This window comes from Citrus clementina, unplaced genomic scaffold, assembly GCF_000493195.1.
Source record: "Citrus clementina cultivar Clemenules unplaced genomic scaffold, Citrus_clementina_v1.0 scaffold_5, whole genome shotgun sequence".
Classification (NCBI taxonomy): domain Eukaryota; kingdom Viridiplantae; phylum Streptophyta; class Magnoliopsida; order Sapindales; family Rutaceae; genus Citrus; species Citrus x clementina.
Genome location: NW_006262201.1, coordinates 14,941,476 through 14,959,704, shown reverse-complemented (window position 1 = coordinate 14,959,704; position 18,229 = coordinate 14,941,476). Strand labels below are relative to the sequence as shown.

The 18,229-nt window shown below is 34.4% G+C and overlaps 2 protein-coding genes across 2 annotated transcripts; one reads left to right on the top strand and one right to left on the bottom strand.

Annotated features, from left to right (window-relative positions):
* The first annotated feature begins 2,427 nt into the window (after positions 1–2,427).
* LOC18040405 (NAD(P)H-quinone oxidoreductase subunit N, chloroplastic) lies at positions 2,428–3,765 on the top strand. The gene is made up of 4 exons (XM_006431973.2): positions 2,428–2,889; positions 3,006–3,122; positions 3,257–3,342; positions 3,429–3,765. The coding sequence occupies exons 1-4, from the start codon at positions 2,497–2,499 to the stop codon at positions 3,490–3,492; spliced, it is 660 nt and encodes a 219-aa protein (XP_006432036.1). The 5' UTR covers positions 2,428–2,496; the 3' UTR covers positions 3,493–3,765.
* A 246-nt stretch (positions 3,766–4,011) lies between these two features.
* On the bottom strand, positions 4,012–14,776 carry LOC18040379 (sister chromatid cohesion protein SCC4). The gene is given in 13 exon segments (XM_006431970.2): positions 4,012–4,354; positions 4,356–4,393; positions 4,517–4,641; positions 5,313–5,518; positions 5,958–6,082; positions 6,210–6,299; positions 11,159–11,305; positions 12,374–12,495; positions 12,603–12,641; positions 13,287–13,788; positions 13,877–13,993; positions 14,078–14,219; positions 14,295–14,776. Coding segments are annotated over 13 exon segments (2,166 nt in total). The 5' UTR covers positions 14,660–14,776; the 3' UTR covers positions 4,012–4,206.
* Between the last annotated feature and the right edge of the window lie 3,453 nt (positions 14,777–18,229).

The window sequence follows — 18,229 nt, the reverse complement described above, 5'->3', positions numbered from 1 at the left end:
AGTTCTAATTCACAAAGGAGGGGTTGGAGTCAAAATCCCATCCCCAAGAATTATTTTTTTGCCCCCAACCAAATTCCCTAATTTCTATTTTATCCCTGATTTAAATAATAATAATAATAAAAATATAAAAAATGATGAAAATCAAAGTAGTAGCGGTCATCACATCAAACCAATTGCAACAACAGCCATCGCATCGCCAACTATAACCAGATTTGACCTAATGATGATGATGATGATGTCAAAGATTATGATAATTTTGTTGTTGTCGTTGATGATGATTTTCATTATTATTAATTTATTTTTGAAATGGATTATTGTTATTATTGTTGTTGTGTTATTATTATTATTATTATTAGTAGTAGTAGTATTAGTAGTAATATTGGTAATAGTAGTATTAGCGGTAGTAGTACTAATATATAGTATGTTAGTGATAAAAAAAATTATAACTAATTAATATTAATGCTAATAACAATAATAATTATTAATAATAATTTTTTGAATAATAATAATCACAGTTATTAAAATACAAAATGATAATTACAACAATAGTTAATTAACGACTTTTTAATAACTTGTAACAATTTACCTCATTCTAATTATGATTTTTATAGCTAAAGTAAACAATTTATTCTGATTCATATTCTCAATTCCAATTCTAACCCATTCTAATTATTTATTAGTAAATGTACTATAAGGGAGTAGGGGATGAAATCGAACGAGTTCTAAATTCCTAAATTGACATTCAAAATGATAAATAAATTGACATTTTATTTATCTAAACAAATTGACATTTTATTTATCTAAATAAAATGACATTTTATTTATCTAAATAAAATGACATTTTATTTATCTAAATAAAATGTCAATTTGTTTAGATAAATAAAATGTCAATTTATTTTCTTTCTATATCTAAATATCATGTAAAAAAGTATTGATAATTGAAATAAATTGGTATTTATCTTGAGAGGGATGGAAACCAAGGGAGGATTCAGAACTTTTTATTACTTTGATGTAATTTGTAAAATTATTATCAATGTATATATGAATGTTATTGCATATAAAAAGGTAAAAAATCACATATCAAACAATGTGACATCAAAATTCTTATCAATATATATATTTAATAAGAAACTGATAACGATATAACAAATAAGTTTATAATACAAATTATTAAAATTGTACCGTACAAAAATTGTTTTTGAAAACCTTTTTAATTTTATTGATTGAGAACATAAAATCTTTAAGTAATTTGATATAATTGAAAGAAAATGAGCAAGAATGATTGTAAATGAAATAAAGCATCAAATTATGAAAATGTTAATTGTTATTGCATGTTATTTTTTTAATTGTCCATAGTAAAACCTCTTTATAGTCATAATATTAGATTAAACTAATTTAATTACTATGATGAGGTTATAACTTTCTAGAGGTAGTTACAGAATTATTATTTTGAATTAATTATACTTCGTGCAAGTGATATAGAGGTAAAGTATGCACTACATTAATAATTAAGTAATGGATCATATCAAATCTAATGTATAAATATTGATAAAAGAAATAAGTGCAATTTAAGAAATTGATACATGTATCTATGTAGTGTCAGGAATACGCAAAATAATCTTTAAAGTTTAAGGATTCGTTTGGTATGCCTTTTCAAATAGAGTTTATTTAAATACAGTTTTTGTTAATAAAGCTTTTACCATAAAAATTTTAATTGTTTGGTTGTCAATGAGAACTTTTATTAAAAATTATAAAATTATTTTAATAGGCAAGTTATTTAAAATTATGCTATGAAAGAAATGAAATAAGATTATGAAATAAGTAAAGGATATTTAGATATTTTAACATTTTAAAAAAGTTTTACAACCTCTACTCATAAAGCTCAAAATTTGAGTGTTTACTAATAGAGGCAAAATAACTAATTTAATCTTCAAAAGCTCTATTAAAAAATAATCTAACGACAACGAAAAATTTGAAAAGAGCTTATTAAATTAAATAAGTACTTATAGTGCTTACATAAGTCATAAAAAAAAAGTACTCATAGGAAGCCTGAGCTTTTTAATTTATGATTAAAAAATAAATTAAATTTAAATAAAAAAGAAAAAAACTCAAAATATTAAACTAATATGTGTTTTTATATTAGTATTTGTGATTTATTATGTTATGGTAGTAATATTTTGTGTATTAGACTATCATTTTATTATGTATAGGATAATTATATTTAATTTAAATATTTTTTATTAAAAATTATTTTATAATTAATAGAGAAGCCCAGGCCCGGCCTTGAAGGGCCTCGACTTATTATCAATATATGGGCTTGGGCCGCTTTTTCCAAACCCAGGCCCAAGTATTAGCCAATGAGATTTTGTTTCTTATCTTGTTTCTCAACCATACAACGTGGCTTTGGCTTTGGTTTACTTTCTTTCTTTTCTTGCTTTGTCATGACATTCATTTTTTCTAAAGCAACACAAGCTTCAATTAAGCTAAAAGAAATAGATGGCTGCAGCACCTTGCTTGCACTATGGGACACCTGCCTCCATCAAAATCCAACAGAAGCAGCAACCAACACGAAACTGGATGATGATGCAAGGATTGAGAAGGAGAAATGGTAAGGCATCTAAAAGAGTTGGAGTGACCAATTGTAGTGGTAATAGTGGCATTGAAATAGGGGACTTCATTGGAGGGGATCTGCTAAAACCTGATCTGGGGCGTTGGCTTTCAGATGTGGAGAAGCACAAAGCCATTGCCATTTATACACCACATGAGGGTGGATATGAGGGCCGTTATCTTAATCGTCTCAGATACCTGGGCTACTACTTCCTTGACCTTAGTGCTCGCGGCCTTGGTGATCCTGAAACTACTCTCACTAAAGTTTACCCTGTTTGCCCTGTAAGTTGACCGTGCACAATGCATGTATTGCATAAGTAAATATGACAATCATCAAAACTCAAAAGCATATGGCAGCTCTGCTCATATTTTCATACAGCTGTTTCTGTCTAATTTAGGCTCATGTAGGAAAGCAACCAATAGCTAGGTGGTATTTCCCACCTGAAGTCGATTACAGGCTTGCTGCATTGCCCCCAAGTGCAAAAGGGCTTGTAGTCTGGATAATTGAAGCCAAGGTACATTGCCATAAGGATTCATCGAAGTTCCTTTAGCCATTATGATAAAAAGAACACACACACACACACAACAAATAAGAAGCATACCATTTTAGTTTCGTCAACTGTTAAATGTTAATCATACCTTTGCACAGGTTCTGTCAAAGTCAGAGTTGCAGTTCCTTGCTTTGCTTCCTACACTCCGGCCAAAAGTCAGAGTCATTGCAGAGTGTGGAAACTGGTAAGTCTGTTGGTAAGAGTTTTTGTTCTGCATTTGGTCCAACTTAACATGACCGGATGTCTGTTAACAAGTAAATGCATATACAGGAGGAAGTTCATGTGGAAGCCTCTCAAAGAAATTGCAGGACTGACTCAAGAAGGCGCAGCTTGACCACCAAAAAGAAAAAGCAAGACATTTGTACTGCCCAAAAAGAAGAAAGCAAATGATAAACTAGAACCTGAACTTGTAAAGTATTAGAGTTATTGCACTAAAAGTTTTGATCCAAATCACCATATGTTACATCACTAACTCTTGCTTTTCCCCTTCCATTGGTTACACATGAGTAACCTTCCCATTTTCAGCCACGGTCTTAATTATTTGACAGAATTGGCATGTGCTCACAGTTCCAAATGAGAAAAACTTGCAACCGACTCTCGATCACATCACCGCCCCCGTGGCTAAGGAAAGAAAGGGAAAGGAGATCAAGGAACAATTTTTGAGACTTTACTGCAGCACTAGCACATATTGAAATAACATAACATGATAATGAAAATCAAAGAATTACCGAATTGCTTACAATAAATAGCCTCAGCAGCTATAACCACTTAACAATCTCACTATCATGAAGTCTGTGCCAAAAGCGTGCTAGAAAGAAAATAGAAACACAAAATGACTTCACATAGCAAAATGGGGAAACACCAACTCAAATACTATACAACAAACATAGCGCGAAGGGTGTCATATCTTGTTCGAATTTCACTTCCTACAATCTACGGTTGAAGTTCCATAAGCCTTATACAAGACCTCTGGTTACCTAAAACCTCAAGGAAATTTACAGAACTTTGGAATAACTAAATAAATTAAAAAAATAGGAAACAGAAGAAACTAGATTTTTCTCTTCCCGCGCCTTCCACCATCTAAATCAATAAGCCTTGATGATGACTGTACTGGTAATGGTGTTGATAGACCAATAGACTCTGGAATGTCAAGATTGACACTCATAGATTGGTTTGCCATTGCACGCTTGATGTCACTCATGAAATTGTTGAACTTCAAGTTTCACTTTGCTAATCTGCTCAGAGAAATATACAAGATGAACAATTGATTAGAAGGCTTAATTATGTCTACCTGGTTCTGACCATATAGCCAAAAATATAATAAACATATAAATAAGTATAAAACAAAGAGCCCTTACTAATTCAATGTGATGAATAGAAGAATATGCATCAGCAAGCCTCTTTTGCAGCTCATCCAGCTTTTTTCTTCGATATTCATCATTCTCCATTTCATTTCCTCTCTCACCTAACTGTTGATAAAGAGCTACAAGCCAAAATGTTGTGTAGCTTGGATGAGAAAAGCTTACCAATCTGATAATTCTAAAAGAACTGGATGAATGAAACAAAGATGTGACAAGGACTTCAACGAGTGGGTGATGACTTAGAAGGAGTTCTAGTTTCTAAATTTAATGGTAATTACACAAGGGATTACATAATGAAAATTGTCAAAGGGAAAACAAATGACAGCCAAACGATCTTATAACAAGACATTTTTCTTCAATAACAGTAATGGATAATGCTCTAATCCATTTTCATCATTTGGAGAAATACCGGTCCATTTGAAGCAAATTAGAAATTGAACTCCAATAAATGCATGGCTGAATCAACTAGTCAAATGCAGCTTAGTAAAATAAATAAATAAAAAAAGTCATTAAACAGATTATACAGAACTTTTATCAGAAGAACAAACAGAATTTCCAAATAGTAATTATTATCAATATTTGTGTAATATTGTTTTGCTTCAAAAACCAACAACCAAGTACATGAGGAAGCAATAGTTGCTAAGAGTTCTTCCCCTTAAAAAAATGTGATTGTATCATTATAATACAATCTATAACATATGAATGGCAAAATATACTAGAATATTAGTGAGCACAGAGACCAACTATATTTCCATTGTGAAGAATGCGAAAGGTTATTGGGAACCAGATATACCTGTCAAAACAGAGAGTGCCCAGATCTGAGTCGGAATATCATAAAGCTTCTTTGCCAGTGTAAGAGAGGATCTTAAGATCTCTCTGGCTTGTACAGTGTCATGCAGAGCAAGTGCCAAGTTTCCAAGGATTGTCAAATACTGTGAAACAAGTTGAAGGTTTCCCATATGATTATGAGCAATCTGCAAGCCTTTGGCAAGTCGATTTCTGCATCAGATTTATTGTTTCAGCATACTTAATAGAGAAAGAAAGCAAGATTAGAATATTTTTTTTTTTTAGATTCATTCTTCAATTAATGGTGTCTAGTATATCAACATGGATTTGGAAAAATATAAGATAATACCATTGTAATTTACATAAAATTTAAAGGTTAGATTCATAAGAATCCATTTTATTCCGCCAACCATGTCATATATGGGCACAAATTCATACCCGGGACAAAAAGGCAAAAGGATAGAAACACAACAGGTGTCTTCAATGGACTACAGACCATGTTAGAATATGGTATGGTAAATGAAGTCCTTTGCAAATGGCCATGGAGAACAAAATGGATTGAATTATTTCAACATGAAATGTAAACTTCTCTCTAGTTTTTACCATAATGATCCAATTGCAGCAGAAGGTAACAAGAATTCAAAAAATCTACCTTGCTTCTTGAAAATCTTGCTGCCTCATCAATAAAAGGCCATACGCAAAATGGAGACTTGCTTCCTCTCGAACTCCATTAATGGTATCCTTCATTTGGTAAACTGGTCCAATCAAATCAATTGCCTGCATAAAACACTTTTCAGTGATACAATATAAACTGCTCAACAAAATTGGTATTACCATATACTAAATTACTAACTCACTATATGGATACAAATGTAAAAAACCTGTAAGCAGAAGAAATTTGAACCTGTGAAGATGATTCAGCATCACCAATACAGAAGTAAGAAACAGCAGCATAAGCATGGCACATTGCTTGCATTGATTTGCTCTCTGTTATCTGAGCAAGTAACAAGCATTTTCTTTTCAATTTCAAACTAATAAAAAATATTATTTTTTAAATGAAAATTGATATATATATATGTAGACAGATAAATGGCATTTGTTAAGTCCACATAAAAACAAAGTATGCGCAGCCATGTGCACCATAAGAATTTTTCCCCACATCAATCACTCAGAATTATTAAAAATTGTTAGAAAATTAAAAAAAATATGTGCTGTAATTATATATTAGCTGTAAATTAGTCATTAGTTGTAACATAGCTATTTAGGTGCAAATCTATGTATTTTAGGAAAATCTACCTAGAAATTATTCTTTCCTTAAATCAGTGATTTAGTTTGCTGATTTAATGATTTTATATGTGCTGTAAATCTCTATAAAAGAACAATCTCAATGACAGAATGATTAATTCTGTGCAAACCTATTTTTCAAGTTGGTATCAGAGCAGGAAGAATATCTTGCCGGAATTCCTTTTTTCTTCCTTTTGATCCCTGCACCCTAAAACCATGTTTGACTCTTCATCCAATTCTAGTACTGTCCCTCAATCCTCCATGAACAATCCTAGTGGCACGGATGTTTCAAAAATCAGTGCTACCTCCTCAGAATCTCATTCTGTACAAATCACCACAATTCGTTGAATGGTGACAATTTTCTGAGATGGTCTCAGTTAGTTAGGATGTATATTAGAGGGCGTGGAAAAATGGGCTATTTGACGGGTGAAAAGAAGGCTCCTGCAGTGGATGATCCGGCCTATGTTACATGGGATGCAAAGAATTCCATGGTGATGACGTGGCTTGTGAATTCAATGGAAGAAGATATTAGCTCTAATTATATGTGCTATCCAACGGCACAAGAGCTTTGGGAGAATGTAAATCAGATGTATTCTGATCTCGGAAATCAATCACAGATTTTTGAGTTGATCCTCAAACTCGGAGAGATGCGACAAGGGGAGCACAACGTCACAAAATATTTTAATTCCTTAAAGCGGATTTGGCAAGACCTTGACCTTTTCAACACCTATGAGTGGAAATCTCCTGAGGATGCTCAACAACATCACAAAAAGACTGTAGAGGATGGCCGCATTTTTAAGTTTTTGGCTGGACTGAATGTCGAGTTTGATGAGGTGAGGGGGAGAATTATTGGAAGACAGCCCCTACCTTCAATTGGTGACGTTTTTTCAGAGGTCATAAGAGAGGAGAGTCGGAGGAATGTGATGCTTGGCAAGAAGGGAACTGGGGTTGCTGAAGGTTCTGCCCTAGTCTCCATGACTGGAAGCAAGGCTCCTATTTTGAAACGCAAATCTGATGAAAAGCAGCAAGTTTGGTGTGATTTTTGTAATAAGCCTCGCCATACCTATGAGACCTGCTGGAAAATTCATGGGAAAGCTGGCCGAGCCAACCCTACTGCCAATGAGGTTGAGACCAGCCCCTTCACCAAAGAGCAGATGGAGCATCTTCTTGCACTGTTAAAATTTAATTCGGTACCCAATGTTCCTAGTGTTTCTGTGGCACACACAGGTAATAAATTCTATGCTCTATCTTGTCAATTTAAATTTGCTCCATGGATAATAGATTCAGGAGCATCCGACCATATGACCAATTCCTTACATTTGTTTGAGACTTTTTCACCATGCCCCGAAAATAAAAAGGTTAGGATAGCCGATGGTAATTTCTCACCAATTGTAGGAAAAGACCTTATAAAATTTTCTGAGAGAGTAGATCTTATATCTGTTCTCTATGTTCCTAAACTTGCTTGTAATCTCTTGTCAGTTAGCAAACTATCTAGAGACTCTAACTGTTCTGTTATTTTCTATGAATCCTATTGCATTTTTCAGGACCAGAGCTCGGGGAAGACGATTGGCAATGCTAGGATGATTAATGGTCTCTATTATTTCGAGGATAAATTTCTTAGTAATAAAATAGTTCAAGGGCTAAGTAGTATTAGTTCTTTATCTGCTCGTGATCAAATACTGGTTTGGCATTGTCGTTTAGGCCACCCAAGTTTTCCTTATTTAAAACATTTATTTCCAGTGCTATTTAAAGGGATTGATCCTTCATCATTTCAATGTGAGAGTTGTTTAATGGCAAAAAGTCAAAGAAAATCTTATATTCCAAAACCTTATCATGCTTCAAGATCGTTTTATTTATTCCACAGTGATGTTTGGGGTCCTTCAAAAGTGACCACAATTTCTGGAAAAAAAAGGTTTATGACCTTTATTGACGATCATACACGTCTGTGTTGGGTTTACTTAATGAGAGAAAAATCCGATGTAGAACAGATTTTTAAAGAATTTTATAGGATGATTGAAACTCAGTTTCAAACAAAAATTAATATTTTGAGATCTGACACTAGAACAGAGTATTTTAATAAAGTTTTGGAAACTTTTTTAAATGAACAAGGAATTTTACACCAATCCTCTTGTTCCGACACACCTGAACAAAATGGCATTGCTGAGCGTAAGAACAAGCACTTGTTAGAAGTAGCTAGAGCCATGATATTTTATATGAATGTTCCAAAGTATCTATGGGGTGATGCTATACAGACAGCTTCGTATCTTATTAACAGGATGCCTACCAAAGTTTTATAATATATCACCCCGTTGGATTGCTTAAAAAAGGTATTCCCAGAATCTAGAATCAATTCTGACTTACCTTTGAAAATATTTGGCTGCACAACATATGTGCACACTCCAAAGAGGCTAAGGTCTAAATTAGATCCAAGAGCTGAAAAATGTGTTTTTATAGGGTATGCACCCAATAAAAAAGGTTACAAATGCTTTAATCCCCTTACAAAACGCTTTTTTGTCACTATGGATGTTTATTTCATGGAAAATACATCATACTTTACCAAAAATTTACTTCGGGGGAAGAAGATAGTTGAACCAAATTTTTGGGAAATTGCTGAACCCTTACTTAGCACACTACTTGATACCTTTTTTGAAAAAGAAACCTTGGAAACTAGGCCTAAAGAAACCGAATCTGACATTGGTCTGACAGAAAAAGAAATACTACGAATGGAAAAAAATAGAAACAATGGTCATTATCCTAGCACGTGGTCAACCGGAAGCCCTAAGCAATGGTCATCCAAATGCCTCAGGTAATCCTTCTTTTGTTCCTTCCTCTTCCTTTCCTATTACTGACTTAAACTTACCATTACGATAAGATTCTAGGGAAGAGAACTCTGCACCTGAATCTATTTTGGAACTAGCCCCTGTTATCCTTGAACAGAATCTTGATCTTGACCTCCCCATTGCCCTTAGAAAAGGAACCCGAACCTGTACCAAACATCCTATTGCCAAATATATTTCCTATCAAAACCTTTCTGACAATTATAGAGCTTTCACTACAAACATTTCAAAACTTGTTGTGCCTAGAAATATTCAGGAAGCACTTGGTGATTCAAATTGGAGGTTAGCTGTGTTTGAAGAGATGAATGCTTTGAAGAAAGGTGTGGAAATGGTAGAGTGTGCAGATTGAAGAAGTCCTTGTATGGACTTAAACAGTCACCAAGAGCTTGGTTTGAGCGCTTTGGCAAGGTGATAAAGCGCTATGCATTTATTCAAAGTCAAGTTGATCATACAATGTTTTACAAGCATTCAAATGATGGTAAAATAGCTATCTTGATAGTATACGTGGATGATATCGTGTTAACTGGGGATGATTGTGATGAGCTAGCAAAGTTAAAAAAGAAACTGGCTGAGGAGTTTGAGATTAAAGATCTCGGGGCATTAAAATACTTTCTTGGGATGGAGTTTGCTAGATCTAGAGAAGGCATTTTTGCAAATCAGAAGAAGTATGTTATCGACTTGTTAAACGAGACAGGTATGCTAGGGTGTAAACCTGCTGAAACCCCTATAGAACCTAATGTGAAATTGCAACCAGCAGAAGCTGAGAATGTGAAGAATATGGAGCATTATCAGAGACTTGTTGGGAGATTGATTTATCTATCCCATACACGCCCAAATATATCCTTCTCTGTTAGTATGGTTAGCCAGTTTATGCATGCCCCAGGACCGGCACACTTTGAAGCTGTCTACAGAATTTTAAGGTATCTAAAAGGGACACCGGGCAAAGGACTTCTGTGGGCTGGAAGCATAGTAGACCGAAGATCCACTTCTAGATACTGTTCATTTGTAGGTGGTAACTTGGTTACATGGAGAAGCAAGAAACAGAATGTGGTCGCTAGGAGCAGTGCTGAGGCTGAATTTAGAGCTGTAGCCCATGGTATTTGTGAGATCATGTGGATTAGGAGGCTGTTGCAAGAGTTAAAAGCGACAAAATCATCTCCTATGAAGTTGTACTGTGACAACAAGGCAGCAATCTCAATAGCACACAATCCAGTCCTTCATGACAGCACAAAACATGTGGAGGTTCACAAGCATTTCATCAAGGAGAAGATAGATAATGGATTGGTTCATATGGAGCACATTCCTACTGGAGAACAAGTGGCTGATGTCTTTACCAAAGGACTACACACAAAACAGTTCAATTTTCTAGTTGGCAAGCTGGCTATGGAGGATATCTTCAAACCAGCTTGAGGGGGAGTGTTAGATAATTAGAAAAAATATGTGCTGTAATTATATATTAGCTGTAAATTAGTCATTAGCTGTAACGTAGCTATTTAGGTGCAAATCTATGTATTTTAGGAAAATCTACCTAGAAATTATTCTTTCCTTAAATCAGTGATTTAGTTTCCTGATTTAATGATTTTATGTGTGCTGTAAATCTCTATAAAAGAACAATCTCAATGACAGAATGATTAATTCTGTGCAAACCTATTTTTCAAGTAAAATACTAAACAGAACTTACAAGTAATATAGAATATTTTCCAAGCTAAGAGTCACAGATTAAACAATTAACCTTTGCTGCTTCAACATAATGAAAAGCCGCTTCACTATAACAGCCAACAGAATGAGCATACTGTCCCCTTAGCATCTCAATCATGCTCTCACACGCCTGCAAAATAGTTGGAAATCGAATGAACCAATTTTTCATCTGCACCAATGCCTGCAAACACAGAAATACTAATTAGTAACTTCAAATTTTTGAATAGACAATAGATAAGATGGGTGTGCAAGAAGATGAAGGAACCAACAATGGGGAAAAATCTATTTAAACCAATAGCATTAGTAATCAAACAGAAAGGATGTCAGATGGAAAACGTAGAGATAAGTCTATGACATAAGAAAAAGTACTGAAAAGCGAGTTTGGATCTAATGAAGGATTAAATATTACAGAGGATCTTCATAGACTAGATGTGGCAGAATAAAGAACTCAATTTTCTTATTAATTTGTGCAGTATATTAATACAGGAATTATATAGGATTAGCAATGCTTACATAGGACTTCTTTTTATTTTCCCTTATTTCAGTTGTCATTTATTTTGTCTGTATAGGTTATTTACTTGAGCAGATTTGGTTTTACTTATTTGTGTTCAAGTGAGATTTCCATTTTCATATTGCTTGTAGACTTCTTTTCCTATTCTGTTTGGGATTATGGGAACCAATAATAGTGCCTTTCACTTTTCAATAAGACTTTGAGTAATGAATTAGTGAAATATTGAATGAAGATATTGACTTTCTCATATATTCTTCTGATTTTTCTCCTCGTTCTATCTGAATTTTTCCTTTGTTTCCAAATCTTTTGTCTATTGGTTCCTTAGGGAGGAATTTGATAACTTAGTAACTTATAAATGTTTGAGTTAGTATTCGTTTTCCTAAGTTGAGTTATCAAATTTGGGTGGGATTTAAGTTCCTTCCTAGGAGTAGATATTGGTCCTACAACAGAAGACCATAGTAGTCAGAAGATATGAAATCATCAACTGTTTGACAGAGGGAAGTTTCCAGAATGCATAAATGTGTTTTACATCTCCAGCTTCCGTCCATTTGGTCCCCAGCATATAGATGATTTTACTTGACTACTATGGATAATGAAGATTGGATCAAGAACAAGAAGTCTACGTAAAGGTTATCCACAAAAATAATAATAATAATTAAGGAGGTGCAAGTCATCCCAAAAGAAAGAGAAACAACGACACAAGATTGAGTGTGGCGATGATTGTGCCACACAAACTACCTCTTGTGCTTCAACAAATCCCGACCGTGTGAGCTCCACAGCCACTTTGTTCTCAAGGAACTGCATCAGTAGCATTAAATACACACCAGCCATCCAGATAGCTGAGTGTTGCAAATCTACTTCTGCTCAACAAAAATTCCAGAAAACTTTCAAAAAGAAATGATCTTAGAAAGTAAAAGAAAGATCGATGCAATATCATTAACGCATCATCAAAAAGCAAGTCTAATACCTCTAACACCATCAGTAATTCCAAGCTTCAAAAGCGCATCTGCAACAAGCATAACCAATCAGGGACCTTGGCAGAGAATTCAACTAATTCTAAACTGCGAATGCTAACTTATTTACAGTAGGAAACTCCTAATACATCAAGATGATTAAGGAGATGCAGGCTAAACAAAGACATATCATCTGCTATATTAGAAAATTGACAAAGCTATAGTTTGATGTATCCCAAGCAAGGAGTTGAAACTTTTCATATCCAAAACTATTACCAAATCACTGAGGGTGAGTTTGGGATTGAGGTTGGACAGCTGTAACTATGCTATAGCAGTAAAGTGTTTGGTAAACACTAACAGTTGTAGCTTGAAAAATATGTTGATATGATTTTTCACTTATATAATGGAAAATCTATTATATCTTTAATAAGTTTGTCAAAATTATTATTTAAAATTTACATTTACTATATATTATTAACTTTTGTTTCATAGTTACAACTTTTTTTCTACAGTAACTGCAGCTTAAAAGCTACAGTACCTCAATCTCAAATGCAGCCTAAGTATCTATGCAAGTTAAATAGCTGAGTCAGGGAAGATACTAAAATTTAAGGAAACTACGGTGATGCAACCAGCATCAACCTATGGTAACCTGAAAGGGGAAAGATAGAAAAGGAACAATCTTAGTCCAAAAAATTAACCTTGGATAGTCTGCATTCCAGATTGAATCCGCTGCATACATTCCTTAAAAAGTCCTTTTGGGCGCCCAAGTATGACTACCATAAGGTCCACCAGCGCATATACAGCACTTTTTGGCAGCCATTCCCCATCCATAGGAGATGGTGCCAGCACAAGTTTATCACCCCACGCCTGTCTAGCATTTCCAAAATACGAAGGCTCAAGAAATTCTTTTCCAGTTAAGCTTGAATCTTCCAGACTTCTAAGCCGCTGTTGAAGCTTTGCCTGTCTTCCAGCGAGGGCTGACCTCTCCCTGGAAGGGAGGTCAGGGCGGGAAAGACTCTGATTCAAGGCATCAAGTTCACTTGACAACTGCTGAATTTCCTGCATTTTCTGCTTGTCAGCCTTCATAGCAGCATCCAAATTATCAACATGATGCGCTGCATTCTTGTAATCACAGATGCGAAGTCGGTAGAATATGTGCAACAGCTCATTGTAAAACAGCAAACCAAGGCATTGTCCTCTCTGCAGATGTTATAAGTTCAAGTATACAGTAATAAGGTAATCAATCCATGACTATGCTTAAGCATGGGGCAATGAACTGCTGACTTACTCGATTTGGATCAATAGACTCCCAGACCCTGTCACATTGATTAATAGATCTCAAAACTGAATTCTCATCATCCCATTGCATAAGGTGCACATGAAGAATGGCAGTGGCAAAGAACATCTGATAAGCGAAAGCAATCAATTACTAGAGAGATAAGACGATCAAATTTTGTTTGTACAAATTAAGTTTTTACCAGAAAGAAACCTGCAAGTCGGGATAAGAAATTTCAGTGGCACAAACATAACCGGATTGTAAAGCAGAGATAGAACTCTGATAGTCTCCTTCAATAATAAAAGCATTTGCTAACTGGGAGTTGAAGTTGCAAGACCATAACTTGACAGCAACACTGAAAAGAAATTAGACATATTAAACTAAAAAGGAATTTAAAAAAAGAAAGAAATGAGTTGTTAATGAATCATACTCTTGTGAAGCTGAAGAAGTGAGGTCAAGAGCCTTGTAAAGAATGAGCTTTTGCGGAGGAATGGCACCCACAAGATGGTAACACTGGCTGAGCAAGCTGAAAGTTCTGCACTTCAACTCAAAGCAAGATGGGATGGCCTTGAGGAGCAACTGGGAACGCTCGAGATGGGACTTAGCGTGATTCACGTTGTGGGTATGTTTAAGGAGAAGAGTGGATATGCGAAGACGAGTCTTGACCTCAATGATGGGTAAGAAGGAGACATGGCTCTGGCAAATGGCTTCGAGGCATTTCACGGCCTTTCCAATTTCTCCTTTGTTCTCGTGGTAATCCGCTAGCCCCCATAGCCCCTCCGCAACCGCTTCCATCGTTTGAAACCTCCGACCGCCAGCGGGCAGACCCAATTGATTCGAACTCGGGTTATGTGTGCCAACTGTTCATATCACTTTGGATGTTATGTAATTTGTGCATCTCCAATTCTCCACTTTGTGAAGTGTTGTACCGTTATTTTCTTTTTATTGTATATTCTTATAATAAATACACTATAATTTTAAATTTAGAAAAATGATATTTAATCCGAAATTTCGTTAAACCAAATTTACCAAATATTTTTCTATCTGGCTGCCTAATTTTGGTTTGATTTCTAGAAAATTTTACTTTCAATAATAATGATAGATAGAATTTCGAATTAAATATCAATATTGTTAAACTTAACTTAAAAGTAGAAATAAAAATACGACATTTTAGATCGGATATAGATCCCTGAACTTTAATAAGTTTGAAAATAAACATTTAATTTGTTAATTTGTATGAAGCAAGTTCCGAAATTGTAAATTCGGTAATTAACATTGAAATCGCCCCATTTTGTTCCTATTTACGATTATATACAAATATTAGAACACATTCTACATAGATCCACAACAAGTCAACAAATTGCAATTTACAGATCGCCCCTCCTTCAAAACTAAAACCCTTTCAGTTCAGTTAGGGAAAACAGCCCTTAAAGCTCGGCACTCTTCTTCTTCGTCTCTCTAAAATTTTGAACTCATCGTCGTCACTGCTGTTTGAAGCTCGCTGCGGCTGGAAGCTAGGCCTCACCACTTTGTTGTTGCTCGCTGCAGTAAGATCCTCACCGCACGCCCGCACGAAGCTCGCCTTGCCTCCACTGCACGACTGCGCTGCGTTGCCGTTAACTCTCTAAGCGGTGCTTATTGATTGGTGATTGGTGTTGGTGTTGTTGACGTGGCATCTATTAAAGTTAAAAAATTTTTTAATTCATAATTTTTTCTGTTGTGTCCTAAATTAACCATTTGATTGACTGCAAATTCCATTAATTAATTACTTTTGCATTTTTCAATGTGTTTTGAAATTTTAATTTTAGGTTATAAAACTTGTGTCTGTTTATTAATGTGCCAATAGCGGTATATTTTATTGTTAGCCCTTTTCTAATGTGCTAATTGATAATATTATGATTGTTTATCTGCGTGCTTTTTAAGGAAATGAAATGTTAGTATTGTTGTATTACGTTAAATTGGAATTTTTTTTTTCAAAATTCTAGTGATTGCACATCTGGGATGGGTGCAAAAGAAGAGAACGGCGAAGGTGGAGATATTTGGCCTCCTATTGAACATGTTTCAACAATTGGTTTAAATACTTTCCGAATATATTTTTCCAAATTTCTATTTAAAAGTTAGAAAGTGACGTGATATATGTTTAATCTTCAGGAGATCTCAGATGAGTTAGGCCCCGTTTGGTACCGTTTTGCAAGCTATGTTTTCGTTTTCGTTTTCATTTTTATAATACACACATAAAACATGTTTGGTGGATTTGTTTCACAAAACAAATTACAAAACACAAAATCTGAATTTATTATTATAACTATACAACTGAAAACAAGTTAAATATGTTCTCCAAATATTACAAACTAAACCTAAAAATGAATTAAAAAACAACAAAAAATCGTGACCCTCTGCAGCCCTCACTTTTCTCTTCACTGCAGCCCTCACTTTTCTCTTCACTGCAGCCCTCACTCTCAATCCAGTTCACTGCAGCTCCCTCTTTCCCCTTAATTTTCTCAATCCAGTTGCAGCAAATCTCTCTCTTGGTCGCTCTTGGTGTGCTAGCCACTGACGCTGCTCTTTCTCCGCCGTAACTGCTGCTGCTACTTCGTCTTTGCTCTCTCGGATCTGCACTTGCTCTCTCGAATCTTCATCTACTGCTACTTCGTTGTTGCTCACTCGGATCTGCACTTGCCCAACCATTGTTGCTCTCCCGGATCTGTCACTTGCCGGTATGATTTGAGTGATTTTTAATTTTGGAAATTTCTGAGGTTGTTCATATGTAGTGACAAATTGTTTATTTATGAGCTGAAATTTTTCCTCATTTATTTTAGAGATTAAATTTATTAAAACAAACAATTTCTTGTGGGAATTCCTTTATGCTGATTGGAAAAGTTTCCACTGTTATTGACTTAATTAAGCGTGCAAAAGTACTCTAAACTATGATAGCTAAAACCCAAAAAAGCAATGTTAAAAATTGCCAGCATATGGATTCTGATGCCAGATTTTTGTTTCATCCCTATGTTTGTTCCTCAGACCAAGGAAAGACGCTGAGCCATTTAGAAAATCGCAATTACTATAGGCTTGAGACATAGCTATCTCTGTACCAATATAAATTCTATGAAATTACTAGAACAAAAAATATTAGCAAAATAAAGCGCACAATTTGTTTTTATTTAGATACTTCTACAAATTTTGGTATTAGCTACACCATAACCAAACATCTTGATGACTAAATTGTTCCCAAAAACACTACACTAGCATACCAAATACCTGGGTGGGTATTTCCGTGGTAAATGATTCCCAAATCTTCAAGTTGTAAGCTGTCTGCATTGAGTAACAAATAACCAAGTTCAAAAAGCAAGTTAAGGCTTTTAGTTATCAATATTAATGCAAAAAGTCATAGCAATGCAACCTTTATGCTGATTATATGGTGTTTTAAAAGTGCGATTTTCAATTTTAAGGGACATGCATAATTATAGTTTACGTAAGCAACGTCTAATTCCAATTGCATGTTGCACTTTGCATAATTTTATTCGACGAGAAAATGCAAGTGATAGGTTATTTGGGGACTTTGATGTGCAAGATTTGGTTACCAACGATGAAGGAGACACTAGTAGGCCACTTACTAATATTGATTTATCTCCAGCAAGTGTCGCAGAGATGAATGCTACAAGAGATGTAATTTCAGCTTTTATGTGGCATGATTACATATGTAATGCATAATGTGTATCATGTAGTTTTTTTACAATTATTTTGTTTAAATCATGTGTTGTAATATATATCTTAATTATATGGTGTAAAAACAATGACAATGTCAATTTTTTTTTAATTAATGTTAATTCTTAAACTTTATTATCATGTAATTTTTTTATATTAAATTTGGTTAAATTATTTTGTTGTATTTGTGTGTATTAGCTAAATAATTATTTTATGACTATAAATATAATGTAAATGATTAGTAAAAACTGTTTTTGAAAAAAGCATTACCAAACACATATTCTCTGTTTTTATCATTTTCAACTGTGTCTACCAAACGCATATTACTGTTTTCAGTTTTAAAATATAGGATACAGAAAATGATACCAGACGCATATTTAAATTCGAAATACAACAACTGTAAAACACCATTTTCATTTTCGTTTTTATTCTCTGAAAATACAGATTCAAAAACAATACCAAACAGGCCCTTAGATACAAAGGTGAAGAAATATCCAAGAGGAGAGGGTGCTAATTTGGAGTATGGTATTGCTGATTGAGATTTTGATAGGTCCCAGTCAGAGCTGTTGTATTTGGTATGTAAATAGGATTCTACTTAGGGCGAGAATCAGCCACAAGAATTTGTTATTGAATTCACTCTCCCTTTATTCTGCATAATAC